Source organism: Elephantulus edwardii, unplaced genomic scaffold (genome assembly GCF_000299155.1).
Source record: "Elephantulus edwardii isolate Elephantulus edwardi_28Jun2011 unplaced genomic scaffold, EleEdw1.0 scaffold00001, whole genome shotgun sequence".
Classification (NCBI taxonomy): domain Eukaryota; kingdom Metazoa; phylum Chordata; class Mammalia; order Macroscelidea; family Macroscelididae; genus Elephantulus; species Elephantulus edwardii.
The window spans coordinates 14,449,965-14,468,676 of NW_006399751.1; the positions used below are offsets into that span (position 1 = coordinate 14,449,965).

At 44.9% G+C, this 18,712-nt stretch overlaps 1 protein-coding gene across 1 annotated transcript in view; it reads right to left on the reverse strand.

The window, feature by feature from the left end:
* Window positions 1–18,684, reverse strand: part of CCDC113 (coiled-coil domain containing 113) — a 24,154-nt gene extending 5,470 nt beyond the window's left edge. The window contains exons 1-7 of the mRNA XM_006878917.1: window positions 18,584–18,684; window positions 16,971–17,097; window positions 16,355–16,516; window positions 13,632–13,787; window positions 11,533–11,613; window positions 8,293–8,448; window positions 932–1,039 (exon numbers count right to left, since the gene is read on the reverse strand). Coding sequence (XP_006878979.1) covers window positions 932–1,039; window positions 8,293–8,448; window positions 11,533–11,613; window positions 13,632–13,787; window positions 16,355–16,516; window positions 16,971–17,097; window positions 18,584–18,684 — 891 coding nt within the window. The remainder of the gene's footprint in view (window positions 1–931; window positions 1,040–8,292; window positions 8,449–11,532; window positions 11,614–13,631; window positions 13,788–16,354; window positions 16,517–16,970; window positions 17,098–18,583) is intronic.
* Window positions 18,685–18,712: the final 28 nt, after the last annotated feature.

Sequence of the window (18,712 nt, forward strand, 5' to 3'; positions counted from 1 at the left end):
TTCTCCAGCACCACAGCTCAAAGGCATCAATTCTCCTTCTATCATCCCTAGTCATTGTCCAGCTTTATGATGCATAGCAAGTGGCTGCAAAGACCCATTTTCAGATGTATCCTATGCATCTGAAAGTTGGACATGAAATAAGAATAAGAAGCATCCACCAGGTGCTCTGCTGGAGAAGGAGGGGCAATCTCCTCCTGTACCTGTCAGATCTGATCTGATGGTACACACACATACCAAACCTCGAGTACTATACTTTGAGTCAGTTAAGGAATTCTTGAGGAATACTCAATCTCTCCCTAATCCTTAGTTTATGAGTTGACTTGATAACCTCACGCTGCAGTGAAATGCAACACTGGAGATTAATCAGAACTGGTTTTGACAAGCACTGTGGCAATGGGACAATTAAAACAGACTTCCGAGGGGAGAAAAAAAGAGAGGAATGAACTGGGCGGGGGGTAGAGAAAATAGTGCAACAATGAATGAATGGAAATCCAAAATCTCTGTAAATGTTCATTAAAATTAATAAAGTAAATAAAAAAAAAAAGAAATGCAGCACTATTGTGCGGTAAGTCTCCATAGGCCATATTCCCTCTGATGATCCAGAACGAATTGGATTTTTAGGAGGGAGGAAACTCCGGTGGCCTAGAGGTAAGAAGCTGTGTTGGAATCCCAAAGGTACATGGTTCAGATCCATCAGCTTCTCATTGGGAAAAGGACGGGCAATCTCCTCCCATGAGATGTACTGCTTCTGAAAACCTGCAGGAGGGTCAGCAGTGAGTTGGTTCCAATGGCACACAACGACAATAACGGGCTTTTCCAGACAATAAGTCCAAATGGTGTGGATCTTAGTGGACATTGACTCAAATGTTTGACTCAGAGGCATAGAGAGAAGGAGTTAAACATCAGAATGGCAACTTCTTCTCGTTCCTACCTCCTCTGCTTGTTCAGTTTCTTTTTCAATTCTTTTTAGTAACTCATTTCTCAGCAACATCTCCTTGTCCAGATTGACAGACATTTCCAATCCATGATGAAGCTTGCCCTGAAATGCCAGAACATAGCAAACATTAAGCAAAGACCTCTCAGAACAACAGGAAGGGTAGACTGCTCTTTTGTAAGCAGGAGAAAACAGGATTGTCTAGGAATCTGGGTCTGCCCTTCTCATGGGTACAGAATCCTGTTGCTTTAAAGCTGGTGATTTTGGGGTGAACGTGAGTTACGGTATTGGAAAACAGTGCTGAATATCCATCTACTTTTAAAAAGAACAGATATGTCTTAGGCGAGCTCTGGTGGCCTAGTGGCAAGAAGTTGTACTGCAATCCCAGAGGGGAGCAGTTCTAATCCACCAGATGCTCTGCTGGAGAAGGGTGGGGAAATCTCCTCTTGTACCAGTCAGATCCGATTTGATGGCACACGAATATATATTAGAGAAGGCAAAGCCAGACTGAACCTTGGAGGCAAGGATGACAAAGCTTCGTCTTACTTTGGGTATGTTAAGAGACACTGTTCCTTGGAGAGGGACATTATGTTTGGAAAGGTAGTCAGTGAAAGAGAGGAAGACCCTCAATGTGGTGGACTGATACAGTGATTTTGTCAGTGGGCTCACGTGTGTTGGGGATGACAGGAACAGCACAACACAGAACAATGCTAATATCTGTTATTCACACATTTTCTATTAGTTTCCCTCAACTCTACCACGCTTAACAATAACACTCTTTATCGAGCACCTGCTACACATCTGAGAGCTAGCCAAGAATAACAATGACAGCAGAAGAACCGATGTTTGTGAGTTGTGGTGTTGAAGAATAGTACTGAATATCCCACGAACCGATAACAGAACAAACAAATATGTCTTGAGAAAGTGCAACCAAAGTGCCCTTTGGAGGCAAGGATGGTGAAGCTTTGTCTCACGTACTTTGAGCATGTTGTCAAGAAAGGCTCTTCTTTGGAGAGAGATCTCATGCTTGGAAAGGTGGTGGCTCAGCAAAGAGGAGGAAGACCTTCAATGAGATGAACTGCACATCTTGTGATTTTAGCAACAGGCTCAAGTGTGTCGGGAATGATAAGGATTGCACAGGATAAGGCAGGACTCAGCTCTGTGGCTCATAGGGTCGTTACAAGTTCTACTGGACTCAATAGCTTTTAAAAACAAGGGGTTAAGAGGGCAGCCAGAATCTCATCCTCACCAAAGACATGGGATGGTAAGATGCACACAAAAGGACCCAATTCCTGGCCCCATCACTTACTAACAGAAGTTTGGGCAAGTCCTAGTGTCTCTCCAAATTTGGTGTTATCATCTTACTGGATTAGGTTGTTATTACGTGTTGCTGAGTCAATTCCAATTCAGTATATCTCACTACACAACAGAACACTACCTGGTTCTGTGCCATCCTCACAGACATTGTTATTTTGAGCCCCTTGTTGAGGCCACTATGTCAGCCTATCTCACTGTGGGTCTTCCTCTTGTTCCAAGGTCTGTGAAGAAGATTTAATGAGATAATCTTTGGAAAGAGCTGAGCACAGTGACAGACCCCTGGAGAATCCTAAGCAAATAGCTGCCTGCACTACTTGCTGTGGGTGACTAGTATACCAGAATGCCCACTTTACAGGTCGGAAGACTGAGCCTTAGGGAGTGGATACAACTAATCCTAGTTAACTAAGGCTGACCTTCTCTAGGTCTGTCCACCAAGGTGTCACTGGCTGGGTTCGAACCACCAACCTCTCATCTAGTAAACAAACTCTTAACCATTTACGCTGCCCAGGAACTCTGGCCTTGGAGGAGAAGAGTCTAAAGGAGCTGAGAGCCAAGTGAAGAGTCATGGGGGGGGGGGAGGTGGATGGAGCAGGGAAGAGTGCTGGGCTTTGCCCCGGGATATCACAGCAACCTAGCAGAAAGGCCCGAAAGCCATCTGCCCAGGGTGAGGTGAGACACCCAGGGATCATGTCCCTTCTCTGCCTGCCCTCCTCTGCCGGTCGCAGGACAAGCACTTAAGTGCCTCCACCATGAGGCCAAAAGAAATGGAGAGTATCTGGTTATCATCACTGAATACTTTGAGTGTATTAGAAATTCCATACAAGAATCCTCATCAGAAGGGGGGATATACAGAACAGAATTTCAAATCCTAATGAGATACAGACTTTCTGGAGCCAAGGGGGCTAAATGAACCCCATGACACTATAGCCTTGATATATATATATAATCTTTAAACCAAAAATGTCCTCCTGAAGTCTTTAGAGTTTAGAAACTTAAGGGCCAGTGGGTTTAAATCAATGAGAGAAGGAGAACGCAGAAAAGGAGATTGAGGATGTTTGAAAAACCCAAAGTATGTTAGTGGGTGGAGCTGCGATGAAGTCATGGGAAAGGGTCAATGAGGGCTTCAAAAGAAAGGGCGATAGCAGGCATAGAGCAACGGTGATTATTTGTACAAAATAAAATGAATACTAGTGATTGTATAAAACACAAAACACAAATGATTGTATACAAAAATTTTTTTAAAGTGCAATCAATGTCCTTGAGTCATACACATAAAAACAGCTGAGTTCCTGTTTGTTTGTTGTGTATATTCTCAACAACAACAACAACAAAGCCCATCTGCGAGTTAGCAACCTATGTCCATGGCCACTATGGCCGCTGGGCAGTAGACGAGGGGTCAGGAAGTTTCCTTTAATGGATCAGACATTTTAGCATTTTAGCATTACGGGCCAAAGGAAAGTTGAAGATATTTGTGTTTACACTAACAAAAGAGAAAACATATTTTCACACAACAATAATAACAATTGAGAGCAGTTTTTATGTAATCCACATTAACTAATGGGGAGGGTGGGGTTGCTATCATTCCACCCTGTGGATTCAGAGTGTTCCCTACCAATGTGTTGCAGTAAAAGCCATTCAGAGCTCACAGGCCAGTGGGACAGATCCATTGGCCTACAGTTTGTTGACCCTTCATTAAGGTAGTTTCAGGAAGGGTGACTGGGCAGCCTGATCTGCTGGGGACGGACCCTCTTCACATCTATGTGGTTGTTAGCTGTCATCAATCTGGATGTCAATTCATGGCAACATCATGCATGATGGAATGAAACATTACCAGGTCCTTCGCCATGTAAACTGGACTTCGTGCTCCCTAGCATTTCATGGGTTGATTTTTACAAGTCAATCATCATTCTCCCCACTCTGTCTCAGTGTGGAAGCTCCCCTGTAACCTGTCCAGCACATAGAAACACTCAGCCTTTACTACTTCAGGTGCACTGGTCAAAAGATGGATTCAGGCCTCCTTCACGTTGTTAGGTGCTGTCGAGTCGTAAAACTCATGTGAACAACAGATCTGAACCCCATCCTATCCTGCGCCATCCTTCTCATCTCTGACATACTTGAGCCCATAACCACAGCCACTGTCTCAATCAATCTGGTCTTCTTCTCTTTTGCTGACCCTCCACCTTCCCAAGTATGATGTTCCTTTCCAAGGAATAACTGCTCCTGATAAGATGCCTGAAGTATGTGAGACAAAGCTTCCCCCTTCCCTTGTCTCTAAAAAGCACTCTGTCTGTACTTACTCCAAGATATTTCTGTTTGTTCTTTTAGCTGTCATGGGGTCTTCAGTACTCTCCTCCAACATAATTCAAAGGCATCAGTTCTTCTCTTATCATTATTTATAAAACCCTATGGTTTGAATCCGATGGACATTTGTCTTTAAACTGATCATGACCCTGTGGGACTTTGTAGTGGTCCCTGATAACAGACTTTCCCAATACACAATTCATCTTTCGATTTCCTGTCTGTCGGTACCAATGGTGCTGATTATCGATCCAAGGAAGATGAGATCATTGACAACCTCAATCTTTCCTCCATCTATCATGATGCTGTTTCTTGGCCCAGTGGTGAGGATTTCTGCCCTCTTGATGTTGAAATATAATCTATATTGAAGTTTGTGGTCCTTAATCTTTTGCAGTAGATGCTTCAGGTTGCTCGTGCTTTCTGCAAGCAAGGTCGTGTCACCTGCATAATTCAGGTTGCTGATGAGTCTTCCTCCGATCCTGATGTCAAAGTCTTCTTCATTAAGTCCAGCTTTTTGAACGATTTGCTCAGCATACAAATTGAAGAGGTATGCAGAAAAGATACAACCCTGAGACACACTTTTCTTGATTTTAAACCAGTGTTTTCTTTCTGTGGATGACATCTTCTTGATGTAGGTCTAAGTTTAGCACGAGCACAACAAAGTGTTGTAGGGTCCCATTCTTCACAATGTTAGCCATCCTTTATTGTGATCCACACAGACAAAGGTCTTTGCACTGTTAATAAAGCACAAATAGACATTTTTCTGGTATTCTCTGCCTTCAGCCAGGAACCATCTGACATCAGCAAAGATATTCCTCATGCCACGGCCTCTTCTAAACCTAGCTTGAACTTCTGGCATTTCTCTTTCAATACATTGTTCTAGCCATTGTTGGATGATCTTCAGCAATATTTTGCTTGCATGTGATATTAATGATATTGTTTGATAATTTCCACATTCTGTTGGATTATCTTTCTTGGTAATGTTAACCAATCACATCTCCTCCAGTCAGTTGGTCAGTCTTCCAGATTTCCTGACATAGACCAGTAAGCCCCTCCAGGGTTGCATCTGGAAATCTATCAGTTGGTATCCCAATGATTCCTGGGTTCTTGTATTTTGCCAGTGTCTTCAAAGCAGCTTGAACGTCTTCCCTAATCACCATGGTTCTTATTATACACTTCTTGAAATATTTCAGTGCTGACCAATGCTTTTGGTACAATGACTCTGTGTATCCCTTCTATCTTCTTTTGATCCTTCCTAGATCATTCAAAACTCTGCCCGTAGCATCTCTCAGTATTTCAATGCATATAGATGTTCTAGGCATTCATGAGCTGAAATGGACTGACATTGGCCAATCTGAATCCGCTGATCATATGATCTACTTTGCTGGGGATGAAGAGTTGAAGAATGATGCTGTGTTCATAATGAAAAGGACAAAGGACTATCCTGAAGTAGAGTGCTGTGAGCCATAGTGTATTCTCTCTATGTGTGCAGAGAAGACCTGTTAGTACAACCAGTATTCCAATATACACCCCAAAAGTTAAAGCCAAGGGAGAGGAAACTGCAGAATCCTATCAACTTTTGTAGTCTGAAACTGATCAAACATGCAGTCAAGATGCATTAATAAGAACTGGTTACTGGAAAAGTTGGAAACAAAGTTGAGAGAAAGGTAGTTGGACATTATGGGTTTGGTGACAGAAATGAGACTGGAGATTAAATTATTTAATTTTGCACAAAGATTTATTTATTGCAAATACCTTTTTAAGGAAACACGGATGGTGACCTCCCCTGATGAATCAGATTGACTACATCTGTGGAAAGAATCATGAAAAAGCTCAATATCAGCAGTTGAAACCAGGCCAGGTGCTGACTGTGGAAAAGACCATCAAGTCCTCCTGTGCAAGTTCGTATTGAAGTCGGAGAAAAGTTACACAAGTGCACAAGTGCCAAAGTATGACCTTGAGTCTATCCCACCTGAATTTAAAAATCATTTCAAGAACAGGTTTGAGGCATTAAACATTTAATGATCAAAGACCAGATGAGCAGTGGGACAGTATCATGGATATCATCCATGAAGAACGCCAAAGGGCTAAGACAAAGGAGAAAGAAGACCAAATGGATGTCAGAAGAGACTCTGAAAACTACCCTACAGCACTGAAAGGCCAAAACAAAGGGAGTAGATGCTGAAGTAAAAGAGTGAAACAGGAGATATCAAAATGCTGCTAGAGAAGATAAAGCAAAGTATTTTAATAGAATATGCAAAGACCTGGAGTGGGGGGATGGGGAAAGGGAAGAATTTCTCAGCCTTACTCTAGTTTTTTAAGAAAACTGAAAAACCATTTCAAGCTTTGAAGTACTGAAAGACACTATGGGCAAAATCTCGAATGATCCAGGTCTCACTTATGGACAGTGAGAATTCTACCATTGGGCCACCCTTACCCTGTTCCGATCTATTAGTCCTGAAGAAGAGATAGAAATTGCCAATGATTTCATCTTACTTGGATCCATAATCAACACCCTTGGTACCAGCACTCAGGAGATCAGATGTATTGCACCGGGAAGGTCTACAGTTAACTAATTAACTCAGTCCATTTAAAGACTTACATTAGGCCTGACCCAACCATGGTCTTTTCAATTACTTGCTATGCATATGAAAGCTGGCCAGTTAATAAAGTTGACAGAAGAAGAATTGAGGCCTTTGAGTGGTGACGCTGGAGAAGGGTACTGAATTTTCCAAGAAGAAACAGGTTGGTCTTGGAGAAGTGTTGTTAGAAGAGTTGTTGTTAAGCGTTCCAGTCCTTGGAAAAGGACATCATGCTTGGAAAGGTGGATGGTGGGCGAAGGAGGGGAAGATTCTCAGCCTAATGGATTGACACAGTGACCATAACAATGAGACTAGGAATGCCAGAAATGAAGAGGATGCCACGTGATAGAGCAGAGTTCAGACCTGTTGTTCATAGGGTTGCTATGATTAGTACTTGACTCAACAGTACCTAACAACATCAATTATTAAAGCCTTTTGTTTTTTCCCTTGGAGCTCTGGTGGCCTAATGGTAAGAAGCTGCGCTACAATCCCAAAGGCATAGCAGTTCAAATCCTCCATCTGCTCTGTGGGAGAAGGAAGGGCAATCTCCCCGCTCACCCCCCCCGGCCCCTGCCCCGTAGGATTAAGTGCCTCTGAAAATCTGCCAGAGGGTCAGCTATGGGTCGGTTCTGACACTACTACTACAAGAAGAAGAAGAAGAAGTTTTCTTGGAGTGATAAGTTTAGTTGTTTTCTATTTTTGTAGTCGTTTCACTCTTAGCAAACGTGTTCTCCCTTTGCAGGCTACTAAGGCAGTAAGTGTATGCTCCCTACTATGGGCCTAAATGAAATCAGGCCCTAAATGGTTTTGGTTTTTCAAGTTTGCAGTACATTAAAAAAGATCACCTGGTGAATTAGGAAAAGAGAGAAAAAAAATACAATGGGGCTGGGGCAAGGCTGTGTGACCTTAATCCCTTAACTCCATTTGGTGTGTTTTTTTAAGGAGTAAGCTCTCTGGAGGGTCTCCTGCACTCACAGAGCAGAGCAGGATTCAAGGAGACTTGGATTTGGGGGTTCAGAGAAATGGGGGGACAGTAGGCCAGTGAAGGACACCTGGGCTCTTGGGAAGGCTGCAAAGGCCTGGGACCTTGTCCCTGGATGGGTGCAGAGGTGTGGGGTGGAGGAAAAGCCATGGGCCGGCGTGGATGTGGGGAGGGCTTACTTTGTAAGCGTTGAGGATCAGTAGACTATTTCCAGACACCAGTTTCAGCTGGATCAGTTCTTGATTCCTTATTTCAATCGTTTCTAAAAACTGAGCATTCTCAATCTTCAGCTGCTGGAAGTCCACATCATGGAGGGCCTCGCCTACCTCTTCCTTCTACAGCTCAGAAAGAAGAAGGAAGCCGGTCTGCTCCGGTGTGCCTCCTGAATGCAGGACTCACGACCGGCAACTCCCTAGATTTCAGTCCCCCAACAAACGCACACCAAATGCAGAGACTGGAGTGAATGAGAAAGAGCCCCAGGCCGCAGGCATGCATAGTCAGGGCTGATGGACCAACAGACCTGAGGGCACATAGAGAGAAGCCTCTCTCACCCAGGTCAGTGGAGGCTTCCCTCATTGGGGAAGGGAGGGGCCCAAGCAGGGTTTGCAAGGAAGAGACCTGTCTGCTAAGAAATGAAGAGTTCTTTTTAACCCGAAGTCCGAGGAAAGTCAGCCCTTAAGTCCCCCTGCTTTAATCATCTAGGGATCTGATGCTCTAATGCATAGTGTGTTGTGTTGTTAAAACCTAAAGTCTTCTCTAGTGGTTCGAATCCACCAGAATCTCTGTGAAGAAAGAGAGACTATCTCCTGCCACCTGATTTATAGCCTCAGAAATCCAACAGGGGTCAGCTGACTCAGTTTCAACTCAGTCAATGAGTAAGTTTGATTATATGACAATTCTGCAGTGCGCACAGGGCGGGCTGACCTCCCGACCCTCCCTGGCTGGGCTCCACCTTCCCTTCCCCATCTGGTCACTGTGCAGCCGCTGAACTCAGTGCCTGCTGCTGTTCTCTATGCTGTATCTGCCTCCTGAGATGTAACTTCTTCCCGTCCCTTGCCCCCCACCCCCCCCGGGGGACCCATTCTCTCGTTCAGAGGCTCTCAGCCTGTTTCTACATCTGAGGGACCCCTCTCTCTACTGGGCTGCTGGAAGATTTGGGGCCCCTGGTCCTTGTGACAGTGCCTCCGGATAAGTGGTTTTTTCCTCACCATCGCCACTCCCGCCATCGTGCGTGAGGACCCACGGCTGCGTCACCTCTGCTCTTCAGTGTTTAGGGTGAAAGGTCACCCATCTCCTAACCACCTCAGGCTTCAATTCTCTTAACAGGGCTGACCTCACAGGAATGCAGGGCTGGCTCCTTCCACCTGTGCCACCTCCATGGTGACAACTTTTGCCTTACAAGAACCTCTTTCCCTGTCACCTCTGTACCCAGCCCTACCTCTGTCCCCTGCGTCCTCCCAGTCTGTCTGACATCCCCGGGGCAGCCCCAGCACTCTCACATAGCAGCCCTCTCAGGCCCTCTTGCTGTGGGGCCATCAGTCTCGGGTCTTCTACAATGTTTCTGCTCTGACGTGCTTAGAAGCCCTCTGCTATTCAGTCCCCTCTACTAAACGAGCTCTAGTTTACAAGTTCTTTCTTCAAGTATAGGGTTCACACTGAGACATGCGTGCAAAGTGAGGCAGAAGCACCCTTTTCTGGTCCAAGACTGAGCATCGATGTGTGCAGCCAGGAGCCCTGTCATGACCTCCCTGTGAGCTGGTTTTGTCATGCACCTACCATGAAGCCAACTGTATCTATGCAGATATGAAGAGGACCACAGTCGAGAGCTTCATATATGTCCCTGGCCATTTCACGCCAGTGCTGTCCCTGCCCACTGAGGTCCTTCTGGACCTCAAGTCATGGTCCCCAAACATGTTAACACCCCAGTCAACCTAGTGCCACTTCTCAGTGCAGGACATCTCAACATCAAGAAAACAGAAGTCCTCACCACTGGACCACTGTGATAGATAAAGATTGACATTGTCAAGGTTTTCATTTTACTTGGATCCACAATCAAGTTTTACTTGGATCCACAAGCAATTGCACATAGGGTAAATCCAGGTTGAAATGCGTCTAGAATGGCCTGATTCTACAGAGGTTTGTTTTCTGGTTCTGGTGAGGATTAGGGTGGAATGTTTACTTGCTATTGGATGTCAAACACTGCGACACTGATGTGTCAAATGCGATCACGGTTACCCATGGTGGACAGTGTCTGGTGGAGCTCCCGATTAAAGCAACCTTGGAAGCAGGAGTGGCATCCACTTCTGAAATAGCTTGTCTCTGGGAACTCTATGAATGTGGAGAAACTATGAAAGCTATACAAGTGTTTAGGTCTTTCGTTCATAGGTACACTATGAGTCATCTATGACTCAACCATAACAACAACAACATAGAGAGAGCTCTGTTGGCCTAATGGATTGAAAGTTATGCTACCAAGCCAAAGGTGGGTGATTTTAATTTGTGGCCCCCAGGCCTGTTTTTAATTACTTTTGGTCACTCTTCTAGGTTGAAGAGCACTAGTCTGTTCATTTGCTGTACATAGGTATCTCATCTATGACTCGATGGCACTTAACAAACAACAACAATTGTAGTCAAGAAGTCAAAATATATATTATAATGGGAAAACACCTGTGAAGGATCTCGCCAATGTGCTAAAGAGCAATGGTGTCAGTTTAAAGACTAAGGTACGCCTGACACAAACCATGGTCTTTTCAGTTGCTTCCCAGGCATCTGAAAGTTGAGCTATGAATAAGGATGCCTTGGAGTTGTGGTGTTGGAGAAGAATCCTGAATATCCTATGGATGCCCGAAAGAACAAGTCTGTCTGGGAGGCAGTGAAATCACCGTGTTCCTTAGAGACAACGATGGTGAAACTCTTCGTCGTCTCATATAATTTAGGGATGTTGTCAGGAGAGACTAGTCCTTGGAAAAGGACATCATGCTGGGAAAGGTGGAGGGTGGTAGAAAGAGAGGAAGAGGTCCATCAAGATGGATTAATGCAGTGACCATAACAATGGGCTCAAGCATATAAGTGATGAGGAAGACACAGGACAGGGCGGAGCTTAGATCTGTCGTTCGTAAGGTGGCAGCCTCTGCCTCCACTGCTACCTCTCTTCCTCTGATTATGACTCACCTGCCTTTTCTCTGACAAGGACCATTAGCATCACATTGGGCTCACCTGGATAGTCCCACACACTGTCCCCATTTCAAAACCCTTGATTTAACCACATCGTCAAAGTTCCTTTCGCTTTGCAAGATAACCTCTTTATAGGCAACAGGGATGTGGATGTGAAGAGCATTGCTGGGGGGCCGGGGGAAGCATTATACCCACTGCCTATCCAGGTAACCTGAAAGGGAAGCATCGAAGAGCCGTTCACTTACCTGCCTCAATTGTGAAAGCATTTTTTTCCTCTGGACTTTGAGAGAAACATTTTTCAAACGTAACTTATCCTTTAAACTATCCTAAAAAACAAAAGCGTATATTAATCAATCTCTCTTCTTTTCCCGTATTGGTAGGCTTGGGGCTACAGACCAATCCTGAGCCCTAATATTCGGCCCCTAATTTTCAGGGCGATGTACAGCCGCGCATGCGGGGGGCTGCTGCAGTGTCTCGCTCTCGACCTAGAAGCAGAGGGTGCTGGACTGCCAGGGCCTAAGGCTGCCTTCCTTTTAATATTGCGGTAAGCTGGCTGTGCGGCTGCTGTGGGGGCAAAGGAAGACAAGACAGCATCTTCAGACTTTTCCTCACAAAACAGTCTTAGGACTCTTCGTTGTTTGTTGTTATGTGCCGTTGAGTTGCTGTGACTCATAGCAACCCTATGTACAAGAGCCCTAAACCCTGCTTTGTCCTGTGCCAACCTCACTGTCTCTGACACACCTACTCTTGTCACCCCAATCACTGAATCAATCCATCTCATCCACGGCCTTCCTCTCCTGCGCCGTCCCTCCACTCTCCCAAACATGATGTCCCTCTCCAAAGACCAGTCCCTCCTTGCAACATGCCCAAAGTATGTCAGATGAAGCTTCAGAATCCTTGACTCCAGGGAACATTCCGGCTTCACCCTCTCCAGGACAAACCTGTGTCTTCTCCTAGCAGTCCATGGTATATTCAACACTCCTCCAGCACCACAGCTCAAAGGCATCAACTCTCTTTCTATCATCCCTAGTCACTGTCCAGCTTTCTGATGCATAGCACTCAACTGCAAAAACTATGGCTTGGATCAGGCACACCTTAGTCTCCAGCCTGACGTCGTTGCTCTTCAGCACTTTGGAGAAGTCCCTGACAGCAGACTTTCCCAATGCAGTTTGTCTCTTGATTTCCTGGCTGCTGTTGCCAAAGACTGTTGACTGTGGAGCCAAGTAAACTAAAACTGTTAACTATCTCAATCTCTTCACCATCCACACTGATGCTTCCAATTGGTCCAGTGGTGAGAATATTTGTTTTCTTGATGTTGAGCTTCAATCCGTATTGAAGGCTGCAGTCCTTGACCTTCTGCAGCAAGCGCTTATGACTCTTTAGGTATTTTTATTCTCTTGGTAGGGTTAGACTTTGTTGTCGTGATCTGCTGCTGAGTCAGAGCTGACTCATAACGGACCCTCCAGTGGGTTTTCAGAATTTATAAATTGCACAGGAAGAGACAGCCCATCTTTCTCCAACAATGCAGCTAGTGGATTTTGAACCTCCAGCTTTTGGGTTGACAATGCAATTCCTTATTCACAAGGCCATTGCAATCCTCAGGGAACATGGTTTGAATCCCCCCCATCCCGTGGCCCCTCAGGATGAGGATGGACAGTACCATCCTGTGCTATTTATTGTCTCTGAAAGCCCACTGGAGGGTCAGTTCTGAGTCGCTTCTGACTCCATGGCACACAACAACAACAACGACAAGGCCTCCAGAGCTCCCATTATAATTGTTACGACTCATAATTTATGAGGATTAGTAATCCTTCCAAACTGTCTTGAAGAACAAAGCATGGCAGGCTATAACCTGAATAGGGGGGCTGAAACAGCCTAGCCTCACAACCTTTCTTCAGAAAAAAAAGAGCAGATTTTGAAATCAATAATAACAAGGAAAAGGAGGTAGATGTACAATACTACTACTATTCGTCTTGCTCGACTGATTTTAGCTTTAATAAACTTGCATTTTAAACACATACACACACACTCTTTGGAAAATATATAAGAATCTGTGTATGCGGCGACACTTACGGTGGGCCGAACATAGGAGCTCTGGTGGCCTAGTGGTAAGGAGTTGTGCTGCCTAACCAAAAGATGGTGGTTCGAACCCACCAGCTGCTCTTGAGAGAAAACTGGGCAATCTCCTCTCTTGCGATATACTGCCTCTGAAAAGCCACTGTGGGCCAGCTGTGAGTCTGTCCTAATTCAATGGTACATAACAAGAAGAAACAAGAGTAACAGCTGTCGTCATTCTATGAATTTTTGTCCTTTCCTTCTGAACTTTAACCACCTACCAACTTACCCTCCTGCGGTTCATGTCTTCAATATACTTCATCACTTTCTGAGTGGCCAAAATACTCCCTTTCTTCTTGGATATGGTTTTCAGGATATCTTTTTTAAAATCGTACACTGCTTTCTGAATTTCAGCCCATCGGATTTCTGCTTCCTCAATGATGGCCTAAGGGAGTCAGCACAAAGAGAGAAGTTTCTGAACACTCCACGGCAATGTCCTCTAAGCCCTCAGGCCTCACCGAAGGACACACGCAGCACGAGCCCATGCACCTGCATGGTCCCTGCTCCCCTGCACCTGCATGGTCCCACGTACATGCAGTGCTCAGACGAGGCAAGTACACACACAACAAAGTCTACTGGTGGTGGGTGAGAGGGAGAGGAAGAGCTTTGGAGTCACTGAGTTTCTGCGAAGGGTGGTGGACAGTCTTGGAAATAGGTTATGATGGTGGCTCAACAATATGATGAACATTATGTCACCAAATTGAAGAATCATGCGCCAGCAGCTGTTTCTCTCTCTCTCTCTCTCTCTCACACACACACACACACACACACACACACACATGGCCATGTATTGATATTTACTGTATCTGGGTAATGGGTACTCTAGGACGGGATCATTATACAAGCTTTTCTACGATTATATACAGATGGCCTATGTTCAAATTATGACCATGTTTCATTGCTAAGTATATAAATCAAACCTGCTAGACGCATTTTCTATCTAACATCAGCTAGTCAAATGTTTGTCATAATACGTAATACACAGCATACCTTTCTATCCATAAAAATTAAAGAAATACTTTAAGATATAGGAAAACATCTCTAACATAATATACTACTACTACTAATGTTTTGATTAGAGACCTCTCTAGAGTACTGTAGAGCAATGATGTCAGTCTGGAGACTAAGGTGCACCTGATACATGCTATGGTCTTTGCAATCACTTGTTACGCATCAGAGAGCTGGACAATGACTAGAGATGATAGGAGAGTCAATGTCTTTGAGCTTTGGTGCTGGAGAAGAGTATTGAATCTACCATAGACTGCTAGGAGAACAAACAGGTTTGTCCTGGAGAGGGTGAAGCCAGGCTGGTCCTTAGAGGCAAGGATTCTGAAGCTTCATCTGACATACTTTGGGCATGTTATAAGGAGGGACTGGTCCTTGGAGAGGGATGTCATGTTTGTGAGGGTGGAAGGACGGTGCAGAAGAGGAAGACCCTCAATGAGATGGATTGATTCAGTGACTGGGATAACGGGGTAGGTGTGTAAGAGACAGTGAGATTGGCACAGGATAAGGCAGGGTTTGGGGCTGCTGTACATAGGGTCACTATGAGTCGCAGGCAACTCGACAGCACATAGCAACAACAATGTTTTGATGTCTGTTGCAAACTTTGTTATTATGAACGATTATATACCTTTAACTTTTAATATACTAGGCATTGTAGGAGTTGTGTGTATGTTTGTACATTTCCCAGAAAGGGGAATGATAAAAACTTTCCTATTAAAAACATTTAAAATTTTCATGGAGTCCAGTCCAGACTTTCTAGAGCTATTGAAGCTGCATTAATCCCTTAAACTATTTCTCTGAAGAGAATCTTTAGGCTTAAAGCATAAAATCATCCCCAAAGTCTTCTTCAAACCAAACAATAGTTTAACCAACAGTAACTCATATGGTGAGGTAGGATTTCCAGGAAGCAGTGAATGCATGTTAACGAGGGAGGGACCATTTACAAAAGGGGAGAATGATTGAACAATAGCACTTGTAGAGGTTGTTGAATTGGTGCATGGTCTAATGTGTTTCCCACAATTGCATGTGTGTGTGTGCTACTTTTTTATTGTGCTTTTAGTGAAAAACTTACAGAGCAAGTGGTTTTTCACTCATTCATGCAGACTTTGTTTTATGGCATGAATTACCGTCCCTGCACTGGAACAGCATACTACCCACTTCCTCCCTGTGATTCTCATCGACATTCATCCTGCTAGTCTATCTCTTCCTGCCTCTTGAGCTTTCTCCAGGGAAAATACCACCGTTTAAAATCTTATCTAATTTTTCATAGGCATGAGTGCCCTTTTGGTGTTATTTGTTCATCTTACGAGCACATTGATTGTTTGGTTAACAGTTGAGCCATAAGGGTAATGTTGTTGCTGTTGTTGTTGTTGTTGTTGATTGCCATCGAGTCAAGCATGACTTACAGTGACTCTATGAACAAAAGACCCTGAAGCTTTTCTATAACTATCGTTTCTCCAAGTTCACAGAGTTTCCATAAGAAAGTGGTTTAGGAAGTGGAATGCCACTCCTGCTTCCGAATCTATTTTAAACTGGGAGCTCAACCAAACACTCTTACCTTGGGAAACCGTTAAGACATTTGACACCCTAATGGCACAAGGTTCAGCATCACAGCAAACCCAGATTACCTCAGTACAGCACATTGACAGAAGAGTGATGTACAACTTAGAAGAATGTTTCTTCAAAATATAACAACACTGGTCTCATTTTGCAGTGGTTAAGTACTATAGAAAGTATTTTTTTTTAAAAAAAGGACATTTAAAACATATTGTCTCCTTAAGTAGGCAGTAAGTTCCTTAAAGATAGGTGCTCAATTTGTCTTATCCTGCTAGTGTTTCTTCCAAAGCACTAACAATTGCAAGACTAACACACTCAAGGTACAGCTTGATGGGGTGGGAGTGGGGAGCCCGGATGGAATGAATGGTCTCTGTTGAGAGACTGGTTTACCTCATGGTACTGCAGGTCCCGTTCAGCATTGGCCCTCATGTGCCTTATGTCTTCCTTCATATCCTCCAGCTCTTTTTGCACGAGCTCATATTTTTGGTTGGTAGTGAGGCTTACCACCTGGTCTATACCTGACCGGAATTTGGATTTCCGCCTGGCTCGTAACTGCTACTCAAGAAAAACAAGGTCATCTTCCATTAGGGATTGGTCATAAAGCAAGCCAAGATGGACATTCAAATGCCCACCCACATGTGGCTAGAAAGTATCCTGACTGGGCCCCGGTGTGAAGGAAGGATTCTGGGCATTCACAGGTCATCGTAAAGTCCTGTGCCAAAATGAAGGCCAACAATGAACTGAAAACACATGAGAGGGAGAGTGTCCACAGAGTCGGCAGAGTGTGGCCTGATGAGTTGCTGACCTTTCCTTTAGATAACTGTGACACCAAAAACCTCAACTTTTAAAAAATTTATTTTCAAACTAACAAACCGTGGAGGGTGTGGATAGAAGAGGGGGAGTCATATTGCCCCCCACCCCCGGTAAAAGAAATGCACTCAGGGAAGACCCACAAATACCACTGGAAACTGAAAGGAGCATGAGACTCCAAGGCCTCCACTTGTACCTGTGAGAATTCAGTGACTGAGATTTTAATATCTAATAATCTTGTGCGTGGATGATCTCTGGACTCCAGTTTATTGTAGTATTTCTCAAACATCTCTGTCTCAATTCTGAGGGCAGAGTTTCCATAGCTGTAAGACAGAAGGGCACCTGATTAAGTTTGATACCACACTTTAAACCCCTAGATAACTAGTATCTAGCCATGATGTAAAAGAGGAGGGTTGTTGGGTACCCTTGAGTTGGAACTGATCCATAACTGACCCACCAGCAGGTTTTCAGAGACAGTAAATTACACAGAAGGAAACTGCCCATCTTTATCCTGTAAAGCAGCTGGTGGATTTGAACTGTGTATCTTTGGGTTGGCAGCACAATTCCTTACCACTAAGCCACCAAGGACTCAACATCCTTAGGAGATTATCAGTCGTTATTGCATTAGGCAATCAATTCCGTTGTAAAGGACCTCTCCAAAATACTTAAGAACAATAATGTCAGTTTGAAGATTAAAGTATGACTGATTCATGCCATGTTCTTTTCAATCACTTTCCCCTCTGAGAGCTGAACAATGAATAAGGTGCTAGGAGAATTGATCCGTTTGAGTTGTGGTGCGGAGAAGAGTACTGACTGTCCCATGGACGGCCAAAAGAACGAACAGGTGTGTCTTGGGAAAGGTGCAGTTGGAACGCTACTTGGAGGAAAAGATGGCAAGGTTTTGTCTTATACTTTGGACATGTTGCCAGGACAGGTGATGTCATCCTTGGAAAGGTGGAGGGTCAGTGAAAGAGAAGACACCCCCCCACACACACACACACACGGGAGATAGACTGAGCGAGTGACTAAAGCAATGAGCTCAAGCGTGTCAGAAATGATGACAGCACACCATAGGGCTGAGTTCTGATCCGTTGTTCATAGGGTCGCTAGAAGTTAACAGCACCTAATAACATCAAGCAGCCATGGAGGTGCAATGCTTCAGTACCTGACTGGTGGTTTAAAGCCACTTCACAGAAGGGAAGCCCTGGTGATCTGCTGTCATGAAAACTACAGCCTGGGATACCCAAGGGGGGCAGTTCCACTCTGTCCTATAAGGTCGCTATTAATTGGAATCAACTCGATGTCACTTAACTAGACGCATGAGACCTGTTGACGATGCTTCAGGCACACGCAGGCCTCATAATCGCATTTCTATCGTGCTGTCAACATTCATTTTACTGTAGATTCAGCGTTGAAAAGGGCTTTAGAGGTTATCGGAATGGGCTCCTTGAGCTGACTTAGGGGCAGGGAGAGGGGGCGTTTACGCACACAGCTGGCACTAGACAGACCCATCTTGAAATCAAGTGTCCTGGGGGCTTCCTCCAGCGGCGCCAGGCCCTGCTCGCCTCCTCCCCATAAGGACTCCATGAATGGGTGGAGAAACAGGGCGAAGAGGTAAAGTTCCCGCCTCACTTTGGAGATCTCTGTTTTCCCAGTGTCCAGTGTGGCCTTGGATCTTCAATCACGGGGCCGGACCCCATTTCAAGCCCGCTCGGGGTGCAGGACCCGCCTGGAGGAGGTGATGCCCACAGAGGCCGGGACAGAGCGGAAGATGGGGTGCTGGGGGGTGACAGGGGGTGAGGGCTGTACCTGAGCTCCTCCACCAGCCCGCACAGCTGGATGATGGACAAATCGTTCTCCTCCCCACCCAGGGACTCGGTGACGTTGCTCCCGTAATCATACTCGGTCATCACGCCGCCAAAGCTCCCCTTGCGGGTG